The 20,449-nt window shown below is 47.9% G+C and overlaps 2 protein-coding genes across 2 annotated transcripts; both read left to right on the top strand.

The window, feature by feature from the left end:
• The first annotated feature begins 2,578 nt into the window (after positions 1-2,578).
• On the top strand, positions 2,579-6,030 carry LOC131260190 (uncharacterized). Its single transcript, XM_058261866.1, has 3 exons — positions 2,579-2,605; positions 3,483-5,839; positions 5,919-6,030. Exons 1-3 carry the CDS (start codon positions 2,579-2,581, stop codon positions 6,028-6,030), a joined length of 2,496 nt encoding a protein of 831 aa, XP_058117849.1.
• A 2,250-nt stretch (positions 6,031-8,280) lies between these two features.
• On the top strand, positions 8,281-9,495 carry LOC131259362 (uncharacterized). Its single transcript, XM_058260875.1, has 3 exons — positions 8,281-8,526; positions 8,870-8,990; positions 9,203-9,495. The coding sequence occupies exons 1-3, from the start codon at positions 8,281-8,283 to the stop codon at positions 9,493-9,495; spliced, it is 660 nt and encodes a 219-aa protein (XP_058116858.1).
• The last annotated feature ends 10,954 nt before the right edge of the window (positions 9,496-20,449 follow it).

Here is a 20,449-nt window from a genome sequence, read left to right as displayed (position 1 = left end):
AGGAAGCATCCCCAAACGAATGCAAACCGTTGCAGAAAGCCAACGTGTTCCGGCCACGTGTTCAAGATGGCGCAATCTGCGTTGAGCAAAGCCAGGAGGAAAATGTACCCCCAAAAGCCACCCGTTTTCCCGTCCTGTTTGCAGGCGGCCGAGGTGCATTCGTTTAACAATGGGAAAAGGCACGAAAAATGGATAAATGCAAGGCAGGCCTCAGATACCGGCCGGGTAGTTTTCTTCGCCGTTTTGAAGGGGCAACTTTCCCGATCCAGTTGGAAAATCCATTAGCTGGGTGTGCTGGGGATCGCTTGTTAATAATCAATTCCCGCACGGCGGGGAGCTTTCGCCCGGAGCGTGTCAGCGGTTTATTTGTGGAGTCTAATTAACATTTCACAGCTGATGAACGTTGCGTGCTGAACGTTGGACGCCTCTAAGTTTTTATCAGTCACAACATGTCCCTCAAAGATAAGATATATTTCACTTCACTGTAGGCATATCAAATTTTTGAAAGCCATTCATTATGTATTGAGAGCTTGTGCATTTGGAAGCTACAGTATCCAATTCGATGATAACATTCGAAAACTACCTAAATGAACTCGACGATATCATATTGTCTCGATAAAAATGTCTTATTAAAAATTAAAATTTGTATCGTGTGCTGATTCGGTGGACGCTTTCGGGTCCGGGGTTCAATTTCGTTCCCGATGAATATTCAACCCATAATCATTTTCCCCCTAACGGAAGATGATTTTAATCTGCCTAGCAGTGCTATTTTGCAGATCTGCTCCGTTCCGTTCCGTTTTCTTTCCCCCGAGCTCGAGCTGGAGTTTTCGATCGCAAGCGTTTCCAGTGAAGTGAATGGAAAAAGTTCTCCAAAACTCCCGGCTCGACTTTCCCGGGGTCACGTAACACTCGCACCCTTTTATGGGTCAGTGTCTGGCTGTTTGAAGAAGAAGAGAAAAAAAAAGACCCGACACCACCACAAAAGGTGAGAGCCACCGTAAGTTGAAACTGAAGTGGGGGGAGGAAAAAAAGGGAAAAGCCTACACGCCGCGACACGTGGTATGGCATAAGTAATGTGTCGTCGGAATTGATAAAAAAATCCCCCAAAAGCCCGGCATCCTCTCTCCTCCCGCCGGCGATATGATGAGATATGCTCGATCGAACCGCGCGAGGTCCGTCAGGTTCATCACTTTCACGACGAAGACGAAGACGACGACAACCGGCCAAAGGGGGATCGCCGGGCGGACACGGTCACGGACGGAGATAACTACATAACGTAACAGTGGTGTGTGAGTCGGCGAAAGATATTACATACGTGCCGCAGGATGAAAAAGAAAGAGGCAACACACTCATGCTCCAGGAATTCCGGCGTTTCGCGCTGGAAAAAAGCAACGCGAGATAAATAAATGAATTCAAGGCGATACTTTCCAAATAAAAGTGAAACTTAAGGCCTCGCGCGGTGGCTCTTCCCCCACCCCGTTCGCGATGCTATTGAACATTTACGAGGCGGTATGTTTTGGGGTGAAAACAGGTGTTGGTGCTGGGTGGTGGAGCTCCAACTCCTATGCCTTGATTTGAGTGTTCGCCCCTCGAAAAAAAAAGCGCTCCTCTCCTGTTGTGTCCAACGTCACCGATGACTTTCGCGAACGCTCGTTCAAACTCAACTAGACACACACACTCACACACATGCACACACATATCTAAGGGATGAAGATCAGGGGATGAAAGAAGAGATAACAATTAGATTGTAACGGGTAATGGGAGATTGGCAATGTAGCGGCGGTGCGCACGCTTTGACCGAACAAGATATCTCCTTGCGCTTTCCTTCGTACGTTTCTTCACCATCTGTATCTGTTTTCTCTCTCTCTTGTCATTTGCCACCCGGCCACAGGAATCCAGAGGAGGCAGGAGTAGCCAACCGACCAACCAACAAAACCGATACGAGCAACATGTTGTTTGTTTTCATCCTGCAAAGATGACCGGTTCGTCCGAAGGCGAGAGATCCGATTTCCCAGGCGTCGCTCGACTCCGACAATCCTGCGTGTGCATTAGTGCGTGTTAGTGTGTACGCGTGTGTGTGCTTTAGTGTCTTGGATTTTGATGGATTAGAAATCGATCTACTAACTACTAGGAAAAGCACCTTTTATCGCGCCCAAAACCCACACTGGGAGCTGCCGCTGGGGGAAAAGGAAAAGCGCTCCCGAGGCAAACAAGCAGAAGTGGCAAACATCGAGAAAAGCGAGGAAAAGCGGTGCCACTCATAATTGGTGGGGCCGCCCGGGCTGTTGTATGTTTGGAGCCGATCGGAAACTGGAGCTGTTCGAGCGTTCGAAGCGAAAGGCGGACCTGAAGACACGCCGTTCGGTGACAAGCGAGGGAGCTCCATCAATCTCCAAGTGGCGGTGGTGTGTTTATCAAATAATCAGAGCTTGACGATTTATTTTCACTTCTGCGTCACAAACGTCAAAGAAGAGTAAAGAAGATTTCGGCGAGATTCGATTTCTCAAACCGTCGGGCGGAAAAACATTGCCGAGAGCTCGACATCACGACATCGGAACAACGTCGGAGCAGGGAAAACATGTGGAGCTGCACTACTAGAAAGATGGTAAGTGTTTGGGAGAACTAACGACGAAGGGTAGACGAAAGGTTCATGTCATCGATAGATCGAGATACGATCGTCGATGACAGTGGAGTGAAGCAACCCTGCAGCTATCGCACGTCGCCGTCGATCGATCGATACAACAAGGAATCGATCGGAAGCGCAGTCAACGACACTCGGCCGGTCACTTTTCGTAGAGTGATTGACTTCATCGCGATCGGGAGAAACTCCTACGGCGCTTCGGTGTCTTACGCAATAGCGCACACCGCTCGGGAGTTCGATCGGGAGCTCGACTTTGATTGGAATTCGCGGCCACGGATGGTCGATGACGGTAATCGATGGTGAAAACTTTCACGCAGAAGCCAACGGCATGCCACGGTTTGTGCGGTGTACGGCAGCTAGCGCCGATCATTGGCAGCATTGCGATAAGCTGATTATTGATTGCTTTACAACTCGCTTCTTGTTTTTCTGTTTTCACCTTCCCTCGATAGAGTAAGACATTATGCCGGTGGATACTCGCCGTGGCCATTGACGTTTGCTTCGGAATTCCTCACAAGTCATACCACGAGGTGATTGTAGCCGATACAATTCGCGGTATGAGATGGTTGTGATCGGTTTGGCGGTTTCAATTTCATCCACTCCAAAGCTAAACCATAGACTAGACGACTTGCTGAGCCTTTGGCCGTTTTTGACCCCTTTGTGGAGTACAACTTTCAGGAAGTCATAGGTGGGATAGAAGAGAACAAGAAAACTTCAATTACGCATTGTTCGCATTTCATGCTTTCTAGAGACCAAACAACACCTCATAGATTTAGCAAAACACCTTCCTCCATTAACTGAAACGTTTTCGTATTGTTTCGTCTGTTTCTTCCGCATCCTCCAGGCGACTCACATGATGAACGTGGCCATGGTCGGTTTGCTGTTCGCTGTGGCGCTAGCGAATAGTGAAAACCACCAGCTGAGTGGAGTTGGCACGGTAAGTTTCACCAGGCTGGAGGCGACTGCGTTCCGGAATGGGACATTGTCTGAGCGGAACCGCACCACGACGGAGGAGACGTTACCGAAGGTGGTGCGACCGACATACACCCGCACGGAACTGAAGGTTTCCCGCAGTCTCAACCCGGATGGTGTGCAGAAGCTGAATGTGCGCTCCAACAATGGCCGCATGGTGCAAATTATCGTCAAGAAGCGCAACGGAATGGAGCTCCCCATTGGAGGGCCTATTCAGGTCGGTGCTAGTACGAAGGGTACTACAAGCTCGCCGCAACGGGTGGAAGGAAGTTCTGGGACATCGCCATCGAGAGTAGCCGGTAACTATCGACTATCGGCGGACTCGGCCCCGGAGTCGGTGGACATCGTCAACGCGTTTCTGGAGCACGTGAACCGCATTGAACGTCCAGCCCGTTCGTTTTACGACGAAGATCACGGAGCCATGAAGAACGACAGACGTCCGGTACGGATTAAGGTGAGCGATGAGTCCGTTCAGGAGAGTCGCGTTCCACCGCCAGTCGTCGTTAGCTCCGATCCGGTGTACATGAAGGACAACGCAGGTATGAAGACAACGACGCCAGGAAAACGCGGTCGATCAATGCAGGAGATCGGTCCGGATGGTATCCCTGTAGTACACGGCATCCGCGTACCTGATGACGAGTCCGACAAGCGGCAAGTATGGCGAAATGCACGTGTCATCAACGGCGAGCTGGTACCGTACGAGAAGGGCCACGTCCCGACGCGGCTCGAGAACGGAGGTGACATTTATGGACAGCTGATCTTCGCCAAGCCATCGAGCGACTCATCCTCTGGCTCGCCGAGTTCTCGTCAACGCAGTATAGGTCCGTTTACGACGGCGGACAACTTCCAACCATCGAGTGGTGATGCGCCGGCACCGAAAGGGTTTGGGCCGTTCAGTGTGGAGGATAACCTGCAATCGCAAGCCGGGGGAAGGATCGCGGTGAACCCGTACCCCCCGAAAGTATCCGGCAACATTGGACCATTCTCGCGGGCCGACAACTCGCGTCCGATGTCCAACGCTCGACTTGTGGAATACTTGCGAAAGATCAACGAGGAAGAGAGCCGCCGACACTATCCGCAGATTGTTAGCCGCGCGAATTTTAAGGACGACCAATTCCTAAAGGACGAGCAACCGAAGATTCAAAGGCGTATGCTCCAGAACCCGGGAAACCCAACGTATCCCGTTTCGCAGCTGTACTCGCCAGCGGGTCAGGAAGCGAACAAGGAGCTCGAGGATGCCCGGAAACCTGTACTACAGTACGCCCACCCGGAGCTAGGAGTACAGCCGGCCAAGTCCGTTCCACCGGAGCGCAAGCCGACCAAGGCGATGAAGAAGATCATGAACGTACCGGACTACTATAGCAAAGGCGCACACAACGATCACTCACCGTACGCCATCGAGCCGGCTATGGGGAGCAAGGACTACTACGATCCTCCTCAGCCTCATCAGCCCCAACCACCGCATCCCCCGCCAGGCAAGATGGCACGTCCACCACAGTATGAAAGCAACTTCAGGGGTCCCTCGGTGTATCCGTACAACTACGGCTACATTCGGCGCGTTAAGCACGAACGACCCTTCTGGGCCAAAATCACCGACCAGATGCGTGAAGGCCTCCAGAATGGGATTTCGTCCGTGCAGGAGTTCACCAAACCCGTCCTGGAGCCGATCGTCGAGGCGGGCCAGAAGATCTCCAAGAACCTGGGACTGGTCCGAAAGGCTGACGAAGCTCAGGACAAGGTTGGCGTGGTGGTGGCACCAGCTGCAAACTCTATTATTCTCCCGGCTCTAGGACTGATGGCTGGCGGGGCGGCCCTCGGGCTCGGTGCGGTCGCCGTAGGTCGCTTCTTCGACATGGGACTCTTGCGGCGTTCGGGGAGTGACTTTTTTCCCATCGATTTGGATGATCTGGAACACAACAGAGCGCTGGAAGCTATCCAGAATGGCCAGGATCAGTATGTGATGGTCATGGAGCCGCATCAGTGTCCGGATGTCGCTAGATCACGCTCCCGTCGGTCCATCGCCGGAAACCCGTTCGAAGAACACACCGGCCTCCAGAACGTGGAGCGTGAGTCCACCAGCTCCTCGCGGGCCCGCTTCGAGCAGCAGCTACGAGAGACGGACTGGAAGAATCCGTCCTGTGCCAAGCGAACCTTCTGCCGGGTCATGATCCAGCAGGGCGCCGATGACATCGTGCTGATGGAGAAGAAGATGTACACCATGCTGGATATGTAAGTTCAACCAGGTGCAGGTGGTGCATTACTTTGACACCCCCTCTTTTAACACCCCGTCTCTCGGCTTCTATTGCAGGATGCACCCGAACCTGGCCGCGACCCTCACCGACCATCTGTCGGAGGTGACGGATGCCATTCGCCGGAACGATTGCTCCCGGTTCATCTGCCGCCAGAACCCACGGCCTTAGAGACGGACCTTTAGACTGAACTGTGCACTGGCGACTGGATACTTGGCACTGGATCTTTGCATTTCGACACCATAGTGGACGTTTGACGAATTGTTTTCGACTAGAACGGGCCGGTGAAAATTTCATCCAACGCAAAATCCTATTAGTCTTAGTCCTAGCGAGCTACTGTCGTCCCTTCTACCGGAGGTGGATCGATCTTGAAATCGAGCGCTGAAAGGATTGTGTGAATGTACGAAGCGTGTGCGTGTGTGAGCGTGTGTGTGTGTGTGAGTTTGTAGACCGTGTCTGTATTTTATATTAAAATAGTAAGCAAGTGAAACAGGGCTAGAGCCAGCGTCATACGTACGTATATAAGATATTCCGACCTCTTTCGACCCTAGGCAGTAGAACACTCTAACGGAAGAGCGTTAAAACAATCATGTTACCTTTATGTATCTTTTGCGAATAAGTAGTAAGACGACTAACACCTTCTAGCCAACTAAAAATGCTATAAATCTCGTTTTATATGACCATTATCACTGCACTACTGTTATTGCACCGTATCGTCTTTAGAAGCTAGGCGAAATTGGATTTCGTGTCTGTAACCGTAACTTGTACATACACAAGAGCATCATATGCCAAAGGAACGGAGGTTAGGAGCACCTAGGAGCGAGGCGGTGCGTATTGAAAAACTTGGTGAAATGAAACCCGTGACTCTTTCGAACCCCCGGCCTGGGTGAGTTTTCTTTTTTCATATTGCGTTAGCATATAAGTAAACAAAGGGCGTAGGAAAATGAAAGGAAACAATATATCTTTGAAGCGATTTTATTGTATGCGAAAAACTATTTAATAAATTATTTACATTATGAGTTTGATAAATGGTCTGATTCGGTTTGTTTAATTGTCCAACTTTTACTTTCTAAATTGACGATGCCTTTTCCTTTCTCACCCATCGTTGGAAACATCACAACAAACAAGAGTGTTATCTAACCCAAAAACGCACCACTCTGGCTTAATAGTGACTCACCAAGAACGACACCAACCCCTGCACAAAAGAGTCCCCCTCCTTTTCACCTATCATGATCTTCAGGAAAGTGGCAAATGGAACAAAGAAAACAATGGACTCGGGGGCAATTGGCGGAATCACAACTTTCTACGCATTGTTTCGCTACGAGCGGCTCATTAATGCTACGAACATATACATGTTATGCAACCGATTGGGGAAGGGAATCGCTTTGCGTCTGCCATTTTTCGGTGCAATCATGTAACGACGCACGAGCTCAAGATGACTCCACTTGATGCAATTTAAACCGATCGTTGTTCCACCGAACGCTCCATAAACCTCACGATGGTCGCTTTAAGTGAGTTTAAAAGGGGATCATCATTTAAATTACTCCCATGATATCTATAGATTGAAAGAGAAAACGTTTTCCATTTTTCAAATAAATTTACTGCCAACACAACTGATTTCAAGATGCGAACTGTTCCTACTGAGAATAACAATTCAGGACTAAATCTTATAAGAGATCATCAGCCCTTTGTTACCTCCTTTAGATAGAACAGTGCGAAGGTGACAAAAAATCGTTCATCGAGGCATCTTCTAGAAAAATCCGAAGAGCCTAAGGAATTCGACAGCGATAATGGCTCGCAAATGGATAAAGTGAATGAGATAATCTGTGTTACCTACGAGGTTTTTTAAAGAAATATGATGTTCTCTATCCCCTCTTCGCCCAAAGCCACTCTTCCAGCTCTCTTGCCCATTGTTACCGCGTTGCTTTCCATTGTCAACCCCGGACTGCGTATGAAGAGTCTGATTCGGATGATGAACCTCACTAAACGAGGAAGCAGAAGCGGCACATAAGGCGCAAGCAAGGTTATCCGTACGATTTTTCTTCGACCGACGAAAGAAAAAACCGAAAAGTGGCAACACAATCATTGAAAAAGTTGAAGACGGAGAAAAAAAATGCGACAGACCCCTCGCCGATTCAGATACATTAGGATGGGCCGTGGTGAGGAAAATTGTGTCTCATTGTCTTTCTACCTGCCAAACCGACGAACCGACGGTTGGTCCCCGGGGTACCTGCAGCCCACTTCCTAACCAGGAGGATATTTAGGTTGGCTTGAAACCGGCCCAAGGCTCAGTTTCATGTTGCCAGTGCGGTGCAGTGTGTCGTGCACTCAGAAGCTAAGGATCTGTACTCGATCGTGAACCTTGGGTTTTTTTTTGCTTCGAAAGGATCAGTGTGTTGTGAAAGTTCTAACCTATCAACCATGAAGCTTGCCGTTTTGATTTGGTCAGCTGTGGTAGTGCTCGTGCTAGTCCTCGCCATCCCGGAGGCAAACGGAAATGTGCACGACTTTGAGGGAAACGATCTGCACAACTCGCCAGGGACGGGTTCGGGCCATGCCGGACGCGGATTTACCGATAGTGCGCGTGACATCCTGGCCAGTCCAGCCGGGCAATTGGCGGCTTATATGGCGAAGGAAATGATCAGTCGATCGGCCGGAAACAGTCAGGTGTGTTGAAGTGAACAACAAGAGTCGAAAGTGATTAGTGACAGTAGAACAATACTTTGAATATTAAATGCTATTCTCTTTCTTCTTTACCGTATCAACTTATGCTGTATTTATTCAGGTTCATCATCCTGTTCTTTCTTTGATCGATACACCTTTATATAAGTTATCTTCAGGGCAAAGGAAGGGCGGTTTTATTAAAGACGAATGTTTTCAATTACATAATATTCATTACAACTGAGAACACAGTAAAGGAGAAAACAAAACAAATGATTTGATCGAAATGCTATCTTCAATAACTCGAAAGTAAAATCTGGTCCTAAATTTATCGCTTTCCTTGCTACAGGTGCTGAGCCTGAACCTGACCAACCTGTTGATTCTGTTCCTGCTGAAGGCGCTCATCTTCGCCGCCGGACTGATCGGGGCCGGAAACTGGAGTCAGTACGCGCGCGGCCGCAGCGAGCAGGGTAAGTGCAATTACTCGCGCCACTGCTGCCGGAACACTCGCCTCCCTCAAACCAAAAGGTGGTGGTGGCTGGTGGCATTGTCGGCGAAACAAAGCAACCGGAAGCGTCGAGCGTTCGCGTAAAATCACGCCCCACACACACAACAATGGCCAACAACACACACGGTTGATAATGAGTGCTCCTCTGCTCATTACGGTCTTTCTTTTCGGCAGGTGCCGCAAATGGTGGCTTTCTGCTGCCCGGCGAAGCCAACCTCATCCTCGGCTATCTGGCGGCGGAGGGTTCGGGCCAGGACGGGTGCCTGATGCGTTCCGCCTGCCGAGCGCCCCGCACCGCCGACGAGTACGCACGGGCGGCGCACGCCCTCATGAAGGGTGCGGAAATGTTCAACCCGGAAGTGGCGGAAAACTACAACTACAAGCGGCTGCTGGCGAGCCTGGACCGGGCGGCAATGGAGGGCCTTCAGGGGGCTCCGTGCGAGATGATCTACGCTTGCCACATCTGAGCCCTCAATGTTGGTTGGGAGCCAGCTGAGAAGAACGCGTGACATAATAAACCGTCATTTCAAACTCGCCTAGTGAATCACTGGAGGTAACGTCTACTCTTAGCGTAGTTCTACGAGCACAATAAAGTTTAAATTAGTTTTAATCAAGTGCTTTTCCTCGGGAATGATGTCAAAATGAAGGTATTTCTTCGATGACAGGATAACATCCCCTCCGCGGTTTACAAACAAGATCATATTTCAATTTATCATGCTGTATTTATTATCCGTCCTATTAACCCATTCCCGTCGTTCGTTCGTCAACCAGATTGTCCATCGAAGGTTAGCGTGTAGTTTGTTATCTGATTTAAATAATAACATACAGCATCGAACCTTTGCAGAAGGCATAAAAATGTCACCAAATTGTCCACCGCACCCCCGGAGATTCGGTCGATAATATGATTCCTCTTATGATCATCGCAGCAGCAGGTACAGAACACACCCCTACTCTCTACCAACCCAGCTCTTGTCACCCTTCGGTGGACGATAATCTGTTCGTGCATTCGATTGTAACCCAACACCCCCCATATGGTGTGGAAGGGAAGCGGACACCACCAACAGCTACGCGCCATGCCCGGAAGCGATCGGAAGGGATCACTCCAACGGCCAACAGTGACGGGGAGTGTCGACCCGGGCTGCGAAAAACAACTGTTTAAATCCACTTTGGATTTCCGAACCATTTACATTCAAAAGCACTTACACTCTCCTCCTTCACCAATCTAATAGGTGTGTGTGTGTGCGTGCTTGTGTGGATGTAGGCATCCTGTCGACTTTTCACGGTGGGTTTGTTCCGAAAGCCTGTCTTTCTCCTTCCTGTTTCTGTTTTCCAACCTTTCTGTAACGTACTTTCGAAAGGAACTTTTGGCGCCTGAAAGGTAGGCAATGTGTCATACACCTTTACGCACCAGCCAACTGAACATCCTTCATTCGTTTCTGTGTCGGAAAAGTGTAACTTCTAATGACACAAACATTCGAGACGAAGTACGAGGCTGAACAGTGTTTTTTTTTGTAATCAAAGCAATGATTCGAAACTAGATCTCAATCGAGAAATGACTTCATTTCGATAAATTTTCGATTGCATCAAAAGGACAAACTTGGCACAATGACAATGTATGAAAGCAGGTGTTGGTACACGTGACGCAACCCCTCATCCGACAAATTCTAGCATTGACGTACAAATGATGAATTTGTGAACACAACCCGCTTCCGGTACATCAAGTGCATCTAGCTCTAGCGAGCAAAACCCGTGATTTCCAGGGTTCCGGTCGAATAATTATTCGGAAAATCCCCTTTGTACAAGAGAGAGACAGAGGAAGACGCAAATAGAGAGAGAGAGAGAGAGAGAGAGAGACCTCGGGGATGGAAGGAACATTTGTGGCTACGGCACGGAGACCCGGAGAACTCCGCCCCCCCGATGGGTGCCCTCGAGGCATACATATGTCGGAATTGAAATAGAATTCAATTCCCGACCCTTGTTCCGCTCCGCCAGGGGGTTGAGGACCACGGCTTCGGATTCCCAATTCGATGATGCTCATTGTGCTCGACCACTGCCGACCGAGCCCAAAGCGGGAAACATTTCGAAAGCAATGCCTTTGAAAATTACCAATTCGCACAGGACCGGAGCGCGCTCGGAGTCGGAACCTGAACTCGAAAACAACACGATAATTACGTCCTCTTATTATTTCGACCTGATCAAACGCACACACACACACGCACACTGTATCGTTTGAGGATAGGGGCATAGGCGACGATATTGGTTTTATTTCGTGCCGGGGTTGGGAAAGGCAGATCAATGAAATGAATGATTGAATAGAAGAAGTATCATCTGTATTTCATTTTAGATGCACATCTTCTCAATAATAAATTCAAATAGTTATCAAAGTGTGAAAATTAATCCCAAAATGTTTGACTTTATTTAAACTACCTTAAAGTTATGTACTATGGACGAAGTTTAAAGTGATCCTGTTTTCCCTCACCATTTGCGAAAAAGGCACTCTTAAAGAAGGCTTTTCCGGCAGCAGCAGCAAAATGTTTCCAAAATGTGCCCGCGGCTTCCTAGAAAACCGGAGGAAGAAAAAAAAAGACACATCTCGGCATAAGAAATTATCCTCATCATGGCGCGGTAGGGAATGGAGAAAACCTCGGCCACCCTGCGTCCTCCTCGGCCACCTCCGCATTTGCTACGAATTTTCCCGCTGTGCGCGGCCCGAGGAAAGCGCTGCCGAGAGAGAGACATGTCTACGCTGCCGTATTCCGCCGTTCGTGCATCGCTCCGGGCATGCCAATCGTGGAGCCGATGCGAAGAAGCAGCAGAAGGGAGCCAAAGTCACGTCACACATCACAGGCGATGCGAAAAATTGGAAAAATCGACCCTCGAGCACCAGCGAGGAAGCGCGCAAAGCGGGACGACGTGAGTGGATGATGTGGATGATATTTTTCCGTTCGCGTCCGTTGCGCCGTTTCCCACCTGCCGGGCGTACCCTGCGGTCTGGAGACAGGCTCTCGGCCGGATGTTTTTCCCCGGCAAGGACGACGACGATACGATACGAAATGGAAAAGCGCCCACGCCGAACGATGGCCGCCGCTCGGGATGATGATGATGATGGTGAAATCGGTTGGTCGTTATCGGTCCCGATGTTGGGGAAAAGAAGGACAATTTTGATGGAAAAGTACGCCACCGTCGGTTTACGATGCCACGCATGGACCCTTGGCGCAGGGTTGGGAGCAAAGGACGACGGGAAAACGCCGGCCGATGGCATGGAAAAGCCCAAGAAAAAGAGTACGCACACCGCCATTTGTTCGACGTGTTTTCCTCGAACGCGTCTCTCATGCCTCATGCGTCGTGGTAGGAAGTTCGTCCGGGAAACTCGCACAGAATCCGATGGAAAATAGGCGGACTAGCGCTGGGGGAAAAACTGGGATGGAAAACGGCCGTCACCGAACCTCCCCCACGAGACGGAGTTTTCGCTTTCGCACGAACCCACACTCCAACTCAGGTCCTAGAAGATTGAAACGGGGCGACACACATAACCACATATACACACGTACGCACACGTACACCAACCCACCCAGCCCAGCCCAGCCCAGCCGCCATCCCATCTAGTTATCTGTCTAAATAGAAAACATGCGCTTTTTTGCGTCCGCCTTTCCATTAAAAAGTCATTAAACATCGTCCTCCTGCAAAAATTATTAAACACGCTCGCATCAAACTTTTTCCCGGGGAGCGGGAAAATTTCACTTCATCTGCCCTCGTGGTCTGCTCGATTTCGTTGGCTTTTATTATTATGCTTTCAATTTATGTTCTTTTGCTTGTGCTGTTGGTTTTGAGCCACGACCGGCGATCGGGATGGTATGTTTTGCTGGTTCAGTTTTCGTGTTTTCCTTTCGAGTTTTCCAGGACACAACACGCGCGAGATCGACACGATATGATAAAATGTTACACCAGTTAGTAACGCAACCGTTGAAAGTCAAAGGTAAAGGCAGCAATATTGCTGGAATTTGTCCACGAAGTTGCTAGATAACGAACTAAACTTTTAATTAGTCCATCAAGTATCGAGTGGATTATGAGGTCCGTTGTGGATTTCCTTTTACAAAAAGGATTGAAGGATTTGGAGAGTAAATCCATGATCATTAGCTACTCCTGTAATGTTTCCAACAGATCTCAATACATGTTTTCTCAGTCTATTGTTAAACTATTTTCCAGCCAAGGTTTTGATGTTTTGGACTTGGTTTATAATAATCATTTAACTTCAATGAGATAATAATCATTAAACTTTAATTATTAAAATAACATTGTTCCTACATGAAAACGAACCATTTGATAATTAAAAAAAAATACTTACACTTCTTTTTATTTGGTCTTCTTTGTTAGATGTGATGTAGAGTATCTTTAAAAAATATTCTATGGTAGATTAAGTATTACTTTCGCTAGCATTATTAAAATATGCCGAAAACCTAATCAGAATAAGTTTTTTGTTCCCTAATTTTTTCTTTTGCAACAACATGTATTTAAAACATATATTCCACACGTATAAAACCTAATGGAAAAAATGGAAAAGGAATAAGCGCAACGAGTCATCTTCGCGCTTTTCCATCCTCGGTGCTCGGGTTCAGCTCTTATTAGTGTTTATTGCGAAATGAGAGAAAAACGGTTTCGCCGTTTTAATGTTTATTGAAAATACATTTAAATGCTTTTCCGCCCCATGGAAAAATCCCACCGATGGGAGGAGGAGGGAGGTTGAGTGAAAGAGCATGTGTATGTATGTGCGTGTACGGCATGGTCGATTTATCTGCGCGCGAATGTGGAAGATTCCTGTATTCCTAGCCAGAAGCGATGGCGGCGGGAGGTACAGAGGGTTGGTTGAGGCCAATTTGGGTTGGTGGGTGGTGCGTTCGTTTTCCTTGTATGTGTGTGTGTGTGATGCTTCGAAAAAAAACCATGGTAAAATCGACAAAGTGGAAGCCATGTAGCGAAAAGTCATCATCGAGTCTGACGACGATGGGATGGTGGCGAAGTAGGCGAGGAGTCACAACCAGCGTCCCAGTGGAGGTCTCTTCCCCTTCCACACACTTCCTCGACATACTACACACCGGGTCCTGATGGCGTACTTTCATCCTGCTATTAATCGGCTCCCACAAGCGGGACGGATTCCGAGTCGCCGAGCCGGGAAAGTGAGAGCGCAACCCATCAGCGCCGGGAAAACAACCTTTTTCCACCCAGTATCCGTTCCGTGCGCCGCATCCTGGCGGGAAAATGGAGCAACGAAAGCGTACGCGTACATTAAGCTTCTCACACCCGCCAGCTCCCACTCCCGCCCGCAATCGTTCCCCACGAACCCCGGTAGATAAAAGGAATCATGTTTTTTTAATTACGATCGTTTACGACTTTTCTTTTTTGTGTTTCGTGCTGCCGTTGCTCGTCGTTCTCCGTTCGACAGAAAAAAAAATGGTAAAACCTTTCCCTTCCATATCCACCGGTGGGCGCATCTCATCCCGGGGAAAAACGTTTTAGTAACTGGCCGTAAAACGGTTTTCGGAAAATTGGCTAATGTATCCCGCATAAAATATACAATCTTCCACCGGCGAACCACCACGATGACTCCGGCCGGAGGACGACCTATTTTCCCCGCGAGCCGAATCAGAAACCGAGCGATGGCGGTCGAAATGGACAGGGTTTTACTGCCGTTTGAGAGCGGGCGAGGGAAAAGATGCGTGATCTGAAGCCTCAGCTAAAGAGCCACCATTTTTGCGATCGTTCGGACGTGGGCGCGATTTATAATCGATTCGCTGAAGTCGGATGATTATGTACGGGTGGTTTTTCTTTTGGACAATTGGAAATTGAAAACAGTTTCCAACACGGTTTCCATTTTATAGAAAGGCTCTCAGCAAAAGGGTTTTGGGGCCTTTGATTTGAAAGAAAGGTTGGGGTCTGCCGATGGAAAACGCGACCGTTTCGTGGATTAGAAATTAAAATGCAGACAGAAATGATAAATCATTCATTCCGAGCTGGAAACAGAACGCTTTAAGAACAAATTGGTTCGTTCAAAGCCTAATGTCTATTTTAATCATCAATTAATGTCTAGTATCAATTAAAGATGTGTCAATTTGCAATTTAAAATGTGTTCACGGATAAAGAAAAACGCTCAAAAGCCTCTAAGGCAGTGGGGAAAACATTCAGCGAAGAAAAAGGTGCTACAACTTTCAACTGGAAGGAATAGCAAGGATTCAACAACTGTCCATCAGCTATTGTAACATTTTAACATAGACATTTTGTAGTTTCTGGTTTACAAAAGTTCGATGCTTCGTGTGTATCAAGTTGGAAAACTTCTGAAAATCAAAAGGACACTAAATACTTTCACCACTCTCTCCTGGAAAAATTCTGTCATGCCAAGGCAACTGACGCCATTCCATTCCTTTGAAGTCAGTTTACGTCCATCGACACACTGGAAACTTTTCGTGGAAACTCGTGGTTTTACCCGGCAGTCCATGTTTTCCTCGTTGCGTTTATGTTACTTTCACCGAACAAAAAAAAAGTCACTCACTTTTCCCTTTCCTCCAACAAGTAACAGAATGGGGTTGGTTTGGAGGAACGAAAAACGAACTTTTGATGGTTTTGTTTTATGTTTAAGTAATTTGGTGAACTTTATTTTCCTCCCCTTATAGCTTAGGCACTTTCCCAGCGCGCTCCGTTCGACACCGCGAAGGTTGTATCCACCTTGACTCGATTTCCAGAGTATGCCATTATTTTGGCTCGATCTTTGCTTCTTGCCTCGGTGAATCCTGACCACCCAACCTTCCTTCCTCTCTCCCATTCCTTCTCTCTTAGCCTTGAGTATGGCAATTAGATTTGGTTTAGTGCATTACCGTGCATTACCAGTGGAATCGTTATTCTTAGTTTTTCCGCCCGCACTCTCTCGCATCTCTTGTTTTTATACCTTGTTGTCTGTTTTCCATCAGCAGCTTGTAGTCGGTTGTGTGGTGCTATAAAAGTGCTTCATCGTTTCGTTTTTTTATTCTTTCTCAGTTCTTTTTCGACGCCACTTTCATCCTCGCGCCCTAATGCATTCGGGATATGCTACTTGACACTTTTGTCAACACGCTTCACCCATCCCGAGTGGTGCCTCCTGATTTTCCGGCTCCCTGCACACGGCTCCCAACGGTAACATACATTTTCCCGCATTTTCCCAGTCCCGCTGGTGGCCGAACTTCTTCGAGCACGTGCCAGACCGACCTACAAAGAACTATCACAATCGAGCCGGTTTCCGGGGAACCGAGAGGGAAAGTTCCGCCTCCGACCGCCGGCAAGAAGCACGCTCGGAATTATCGAGCTTATTTTCACCGTATGTGGCCCGTATTGTGGTAAGACAGACGCGTCGGCATGAGGTTTGGCTCGAAGGAGTCGACTTTTTTGTCCACTTCTCGCCTGGCGAACGGGCGGGCGGATTTGCCGGCCAAAAAAACAGGAAATCTCTCTTCGCAAAGGTACTTTTAATAATTAGCGGGTAGGCCCACCAACCGGAAGTGTAAATATTGTGACACAGTAAGTGGTAGCACATGCTATTAGTTTGGCGTCGGTGTTCCGCCCCCTGATTAAGGTATGAATTATATGTCTACCCTTCACATTCCGTAAATCGACGAAGTCAAAAATGCAGCTTTGAATGGCAATCAAATTATGCGATGCGAAATAGGGTGTATGTGTGTATGTGCGTATGTGAAAACGAGGAACTGACAATAGGTAACCTAATGGAACAGGAACAGAAGGCTATGATTCCTTAAACATGGGGCGAATTAAATTGCTTTCAAAATTGCATTATTTTTCGTTAATATTTCATGTTTTTGTAATGCTCAATGTTTCTAAATTTTGTTTTAATATTTAGGCTAGCAGTTTTCGTTAGCCATAAACAAAATTTAACTAAACAAAACAATCACAAACGAAGGAATTTTCTGCCAAGAATAGAATAGGCCATCGTTTTTAGCAATTTTCAATTCTAAAATCGACAGACAAACAGTCGACATTAAAGTAACCCCAACGGGGGGCACCGAAAAAAGAAGGTTCGACGGGTTTAGCGGATTTCCCCTTGGAAGCTGTATCATGATAAATTGATTTGCTCCGGCCAGGTTGGAGAGGAAACGATTTGACCAACCGCTTCCCTCGCCGCACCACCCCCTTCTTCTCGATCGCTTTCCACGACACCGGGGGGTTTCCATTTGCCTCTCGCACAATACAACGCACCGGCCGAGTCGTACAGCGGTATAATTACATTTGCTAAACTTTATTTCCACAAATGTCATCCACCTCCAGGTTGGAGGGCTTTGCTGGGCGACTTTAAAGGAATGGGAAGGCAAACGATGAGAAGCGGGCGAGGGGGACGTGAAATTGGCCGTTTATCGGTAATCATTGTAGTGATGGAGAACGAACTAGAAATACGTACTGTAAGGTCGATAAGCCAGCGAGCTTTAAATTTTAAAGCGAATGTAAAAGTGAGGTACGTTTGAAATGAAGCAAACATGATACCTCAACAAAAAAAGTCAAACCGATGTTTTGAATGATTAGGAACTGTACAATTTATTCTCCACCACGAACGTAAACAAGAGCTCTATTCCCCCGTTCGTTAATTCTTCACAACTGTTTAATGTGTTTCCTTTAACTGTTTCTCTATTATGTCCGAGTCCTACTTAAAAGTTACTTTTGATCGATTTTAGTAAACAGCACACATATTGTTGTTTAGAGAACAAATTGGCAAAACGTCCGAGTAAATACCATTACTTCGTATAATTTGGTCATATGATGTAGTATACATGAAATGAAATAAAAGTTTGGAAGGGGTAATATATCGAATTGTCTACTCTTTTGTCATGTAGTGAGCGCGTTGTTCAATTCTTTTCTAGAATTAAATACATAATTTCACAATCTTTGTGATATTTCAAGGAGATATTCCCCTCTCTAACCGTTTCAGGTTTGTTTTTAACGCACAAAGCAAGTCATGTTCTTTCTGTGTTGTTCTGATACCATCCGACTAGTGCCCTTACCATGACATCACAGGTGTTTCGATATTTATTCGTAAATATTCATAATCGGAAAAACAACAAATCGTCCCCCAACACTCTGGAGAGAGTTTCATTCCAATACAGAGAAAAAGTACTAGAGCAAGGAAGCGGATGAACGGGAGAGAATAAAATGGCCTACCATCCTGTCACCAGTGAACCCTCAGTGGGAGTGTGTTTTGCTCCATCAATCCAAAACCCATCAAACCCATCCCGGTCACGGAACCACCGAAGTCCCCAGATGGCCAGGATAGACCTTTGAATGTCCCCTACCTCTGGCGGACGGGACTCCCATGGAGCATTGAAGGGTATATCCATGGCAGCGAGCAAAACAAAGACACCGCGGCCGCGACCAGAATCGCCGATATGGCGGCAAGTCCTGAACGAGCTTAAAAAACAAGAAAGAATAAAGCACCAGTGCAATCAAATGAAACTACACTTTTCCGAGGGGGGAATTCCCATTTCGCGTGGAGATAGAGAGAGACACTGTGTGGGTTGTTAGCCACAGCCATTTTGTTGCCACGATGTTCCGCTCCAAAACCAAACGATAGTCCTCCATCAAACGACCCCTCGATGTCCGATGTCTCCACGGATACAGGCGCAGTAGCGGACGCAACCCGCATAAAACCCACACCCACACAGCGAACGAAAAGGGCGCAAAGGAATATTCTCTGGTGGTCCTTGTTTCGCTGCTGCCCGAAGGACACCCCGTGTTTCCATGGAAACGTGCAGCTCAAACGACATTAGCTCGAAATGATTGGTCCATTTTTTTGGCTACCGTCTTCGTGCCGCACTGGAACCTGACGTTCAGAGTCTGCGGTCGTCCTGTTTGTTCCTTCTCTGTTGTCCCTGATGAGGCTGCAGACACAGCTGCGCATGCTCCGGAAAGACGACGGACTTCTGTACATCCTTGTCGAGCCGAGCCTTTCGCATTTCTACAGCCCAAGTATCCCGTATGGCTTTGGATAACATCGGCCGATGGATTGTCTCCGTCACACAATTGCTTTCCGTCTCTCTTCCGTGTGTCGAGCAGCAGGCAATCCTTCTTCCACCCGAATGTCCTTATCTCCTTCAGTTGTTTTCACTGCAAATAGCTCCTATCCCATTTATACGCACATACACCGCGACCAAATCCGTCGATATCGAGAGGGTGGAATCTCTAGCGAGGGTTGGAAAGCTGAGTTTTCCTTTCCATTTCCCTGCCCTAGCTGCAAGGAGGGGACCTTGGCGGGTTTCCACACACAGTCAAAAAACCCGTCAGAAGGGACATCAGATGATATTAATTTTGTTACTTTCGAGCATTTCGATTTCGCAGTCCGGTTCAAGCTCATGCAGCTCAGGACGAGGCCGCCGCCGCCGACGACGACAACAACGACGACGAGTGTGCAGCGTGTTTGGGGTCTCTAGGTTCGGGGCGTAGTGTATCGAAACGGTCCCGGTGTACCAGGCCCAGGCTTCATCCGGGTTTGTTGCGAAACGGTGTAGGCAAAAATAACCAGCGTAATTACTCTGGAGGATTACTACCCGTGCTACTGTACGGCCAACAGTGTCCACACCAGTGAGTGGCTTTTCTGCAACAGAGGAGCGGTTGCTAAAGTAAGGTCACCGCAGTTTCTTTAAATCGTAAAAATAAACCCAATCTCTACGTTAAGAAACAGATTTGCTAGTACATTCTTGGTAGAACTGGGATAGTATTTGGAGGTCAACTGGAAGGACGATGGGATCGATGAACGGAAACGGGAGTTCGACGTCACACAAGGGAGACGGTCTACGAAATTAATTCGATCTAACATGATACTGTTCTAGTGAACGGCCATTCTGCAAAGCAAAGGGTTCTTTGACACCGCCAACTTTGGATTTTCAAGCGACGAAGTCGAGAGGTGCAAAGTGATACGATAGCAGAACTAAAGAGATTGAGAATAGCCAAATTGTTGGAGAAAGTGTTTGGTGAAAAGACGCTCCCCGTTAGTCCCGACGGGACTGGGAAAGTTGTGCGTGAGCAACGGAAGCCGTCAAGCCGGACGGAGCCCTGATGGATATTGTGCAGAGAGGTGTACAGAACACCCGAAAGTGGTAGTATTCCCCAAAATAATTGTTGGAGTGTGCGGATTTTTGGAATGTGCTCATTGTGAATACGTGTTTAATATAGAGCTAATGCCAATGTCAAGTGCTATGAACCTGTGAGAATCAGTGAAGAAGTGTAGCAATCGCTTCAGAGAGTCGGCATAAAGGTCGCGAATAGTCTGTACACCGTACAACCTGTCAAGCTGTATCTGCCGACGGACTACTGCTGCCTACCGGTGGTGAATGCAGATCTCGCCGATCCGTCCCCGCTCTCCAACGCCGGCAACACCCCCAGCAGCCACGGCGGCCA

This window comes from Anopheles coustani, chromosome 3 (assembly GCF_943734705.1).
Source record: "Anopheles coustani chromosome 3, idAnoCousDA_361_x.2, whole genome shotgun sequence".
Classification (NCBI taxonomy): domain Eukaryota; kingdom Metazoa; phylum Arthropoda; class Insecta; order Diptera; family Culicidae; genus Anopheles; species Anopheles coustani.
This window is presented reverse-complemented; position numbering and strand designations above follow the sequence as displayed.